This window comes from Rhincodon typus, chromosome 41 (genome assembly GCF_021869965.1).
Source record: "Rhincodon typus isolate 14 chromosome 41, sRhiTyp1.1, whole genome shotgun sequence".
Taxonomy (NCBI): domain Eukaryota; kingdom Metazoa; phylum Chordata; class Chondrichthyes; order Orectolobiformes; family Rhincodontidae; genus Rhincodon; species Rhincodon typus.
Genome location: NC_063372.1, coordinates 11,165,086 through 11,169,311, shown reverse-complemented (window position 1 = coordinate 11,169,311; position 4,226 = coordinate 11,165,086). Strand labels below are relative to the sequence as shown.

Below are 4,226 nucleotides of genomic sequence, written 5' to 3'. Positions count from 1 at the left end.
CCCCAGCTACTGTTCTATTTGCCTCAGAGCTTCCGAAAACCTCTTTTTGAGAAATCCATCTTGGATGCTTGCTACTCCCTTCAGTTCCATATGGGAAAATAACTACTGGTCCATCCAGACTGTCTCACGTGTAGTGACATAACAGATGACAAAAAGTTTAAAAACCTCAAGCCAATTAACTGAGGGATGATCTGTAAAATTTCTCTTCAACCCTTACTTAAGGTAATTGAAGTGATCCTCTGGACTAGTTTCATTCTACTGTTGTGTTGCTGAGGTGCAGGTTTGTGGACACCAGGAGCCCTCTGCGACTGTATCCAGGGGCCCATTTATTTTTCTGGAGTAAGCGTCAACAATGTGTAACGAAGGCAAGCTTGATGCTGTGTTTCTTCAACTGCATGCTATCCACTGTCACAGGGAGTGATCCAGCTGAGACCAGTAAATTCTGCACATCTGAGACTGATCTTGAGACCTGTGTGGCTCAGTGCTGCTCATCCCATCTGAATCCTTGGGGCACTTAAGAGTGGAATCTTTTATGACTCATGATCCTGCTTAAACAAGATCTCTGGCTTGAGGGAGATACTGTTTTTTTTCCCCCTCAGAGGAAAAGACTCATTAGGATAGATGTTTCTCACATCACATCGTGTGTCAGAGCTGTTATATTGGGAGGCCATGAAGTTTTAAAAATGAATTCAAACTCCCAGTCTCTCTGTGTCTCCCTCCCTGTCTTGCTTCTCCTCCAAATCTGTTAACAATCTCTGCTGCTTGTTGCCTAGAGCAGGTTTGTTTAAAATTGCTTTGTTTTCTTCTCAGATTCCAGGCACTTGGCTTCTGCTCCCGATTGAGCCACAGGTTGCAGGGAGGCTTTGTCTTTTCATCGATTTAGATGACACATTGATTCACAGTTACTTCAAGGTGAGGGCAATAGCTCTGTCTTTGAAAACTTGTAGGACAGTTTGTGGTTGATTTTCAGAAATCCATCAGCATGTCCTAACCTTGCAATTCTCTACAGCCTCCTTTTGGTTGACTGCTTTGTTCTAAGTCAAACATATCCTGCCTATTGGGAGTGTGTAGAGAGAGGGGAAACGTGCTTGTATTTGTGATGCTCCATCATGTATACTGGATGGAGACTGTGTTCACAAGGGGAACTGTATTCCAATGAGTAAGGTGACTGCTTTATAAGGGACAGAAGAAACTTGGGATAAATCCCATTAATTCCCACTGAAAATGGGGAATATAATTTTTCTTCTCCTTGTTCCTTCCTTGTGCGCTTGCTCTCTCACGCCCCCTCTCTCTGTTGCACACTCAACCTCTTTTTATATAAAGATTGCCCCTTATATCTTTTTTCAAATGTTTCTCCTCTCCCCAAAAAAAATGCCCCCTAGGGAGAAAACACTTGCCATTCACCTTATCTATACCCCTCATCATTGTATAAACCTCTATAAAGTCACCCCTGGCCTCCTCCGCTCCAGTGAAAAAAAGTCCCAGCCTATCCAGCCTCTCCTTATAATTCAAACCGTCCATTCCCTACAACGTCCTAGTCAGTCTCTTCTGAACCCTCTTCAGCTTAATATCCTTCCTTTAACAGGGAGACCAGAACTGGACACAGTACTCCAAAAGAGGCCTCACCAACATCCTAAATTTAGAAATAAGCCTGAATCTCAGGGGCAGCTGCAAGATCCACTGTGTTCTCAGTCCACCATTTTTGAATCTGTGTTAGATAGTGTCACTACCTTAGGGCCATAAGGCCTGAGTTCTAATCCCACCTGCTCCAGGGTTGTCATAACATACCTGAACAGGTTGAATTTTTTTAAAACAATGGTGTGGAATGTCTCCCACATGGCACGGAGGAAATTTCTGTACATTACTGCTTTATCCACCACCTGGACACACTCTGGCATTCTGTTTTGCCGCAGGGCAGCGGGGATCACTGGTGGAGTACTCCCTCTTTCCAGCAGGGCACACGCAGCAGTCCCATGCAATCATTTGTTAAGATGTTTCACGGATTTCCATCCCAACTGTTTATTTTGCATTGCTGTAGAGTCTGTGAGACATTTTTAAAACAAAAATTAACTTGTTTTTCTAATCACCCTGTTCAGAGATATTATTACACACCTCTGGAGCAGGTGGGACATAAACCCATAACATAAGAGGGGCCTGTGGACCATGCGTAAGTTTCCTGCAAGCAATAATCACCTGTTTAGTTACTTAAAGAATCTTTTGGCTGTACTTCAGCTGCAGTCTCTTGATCTTCAGGCACCTGGTGCACAGGAGGGCATGAACAAGCTGGAGGATTCCCTCATAGGTCTGGTCCTGGGCCGATCTAAAGTATCCAAAAATAGATCAGGGCAGCCATGGTGGGGGTCAAAATTCTTGACCAAATGCCCCTCTTCTGCAGCTACATTTGCACCCGGGTGTCCTTGGAAAAGGATCACACTGCATCTAGCAGGACCTTCAAAGCTTTTAGAAGTGGCACTGCAGGGTTGGGATGCATTAATACATTGTTTTCCCCCTCCAACACTGTTTGGATTTAATTCAAATGCTTTCTCTCTCCACACCCACCTTGTTTTAAAGTTTTAGTTTTTATTCCACTGCCCCTAGTGGGCAATGTATGATATTTGTTAATTGGGTGATTAGTTAGTCTGTTGGGTTTTATTGTATTAAAATAAACTGGATTCTTCCCCAGTGGGAGTTGGCGTCTGGACAGGGACAGGATCCAGAAAATAGAGGTGAGAACTGGTGTTTGTGCTAAACTATAGATTCACAATTAAACCTTTGTAAGTCTTTTGTTGTATAATTTAACATTTGGATATCGGTCTAGTTAAAACAAACTGGTTCCTAATGATGTCTCAGCTGCAGATAGTTGCCTTAAATCTGTTTGTTGGGAGAGTAAACGTTGAAAAGGAGGGAAAATTCCAATTGCATCTAGGGTTCAGATTTTATTGAACTAATGCACTTCACAAGAATTCCTAAACCTTTGGTTTTTTGTTGAGACCTTTTGTAATTTGGATGGCACAGGGAATGTGTTGCTGGGAGTTAACAGTGCACATGTATAGTTAACCTAATTCAGACTTTTGCTGTTTCAGCTAATCGGCAATGCTGACTTGATCGTTCCTGTTGAAATTAAAAGAGTGACCCAACAGGTGAGAAACTGTTCAAATTATTTTCAGACTAATCAGCTTCATGATTCTCTGCTCTCTTGTTAAAAATGTGACTTTTGTAATAATGTGGACAGTGACTGAAGTTGAGCTTGAATGCTAGGGATGAATTCTTGAGCATTGATTATCTGCATGAATTGAATATGGGGATCATTCCCTGTGCTATATCAGGTAAACCTAAGGTACACCTGGTTTACATGAGTTCAGTCTGCTGGCAAATTGGATTTGTCAAGTAACCTTTGTTATGGACCAGACCGGACCCCCAAAGTATATTGCAAAGATAGTCTAGACCCTAACATTTTTTTAAAAAGCAAGTGTAAGCACTGTGTTCCAAGGGAGGTGATGGCCTAGTGGTATTATCGCTGGACTATTAATCCAGAGACCCAGATAATGTTCTGGGGATCCAGTTTCGAATCCTGCTACGGCAAATGGTGGAATTTGAATACCATAAATATCTGTAATAAGGAATCTAATGATGACTGTGAATCCATTGTCCAAAAAAAACCCATCTGGTTCTCTAATGCCCTTTAGGGAAGGAAACTGCCATCCTTACCTGGTCTGGCCTACATGTGACTCCAGACCCACAGCAATGTGGTTGACTCTTAACTGCCCTCTGGGCAATTAGGGATGGGCAATAAATGCAGCCAAGCTAGTGATGCCCTCATCCAGTGAATGAATAAAGGAAAAACAAAAATTTGATTGGTCCACCTCTAAGCTTTAATGAAGATGCACTTTATTCTTATAGTGTAGTTAAAATACAACAAAAGGAAAAATTGGCATAACTTTGCTCTATGAAAATAATTAACAAGATAATGTATTATTTAACCATTGATCATCAATCATTCCAATATAGGCAGCATCTCATAAACACATCCTTTGGCAAAAATGCAATTCATCAATACAGGTATTATTCTCATGGGCTGTCTCTTCACTCTAGCAGCGAAGGACTCAAGCTTTTAGCTCCAGCAGCCAGCAGAAACCTTGAACTAACTGAAAGCAAAACTAAAAGCCTTCCTGAGTCTGTGAGCCCTGACCCTGCCCATTCATGAGATAACAAGGTGTAGAGCTGGA

General features: G+C 42.1%; 1 protein-coding gene across 2 annotated transcripts in view; it reads left to right on the top strand.

Annotated features, from left to right (window-relative positions):
- LOC125487404 (carboxy-terminal domain RNA polymerase II polypeptide A small phosphatase 2-like) overlaps nt 1–4,226 on the top strand; it is a 38,550-nt gene that overhangs the window by 15,870 nt on the left and 18,454 nt on the right. For both annotated transcript variants that reach the window (XM_048618816.1, XM_048618815.1), the window contains exons 4-5: nt 811–912; nt 3,084–3,140. In XM_048618816.1, the coding sequence (XP_048474773.1) occupies nt 811–912; nt 3,084–3,140 (159 nt within the window). The remainder of the gene's footprint in view (nt 1–810; nt 913–3,083; nt 3,141–4,226) is intronic.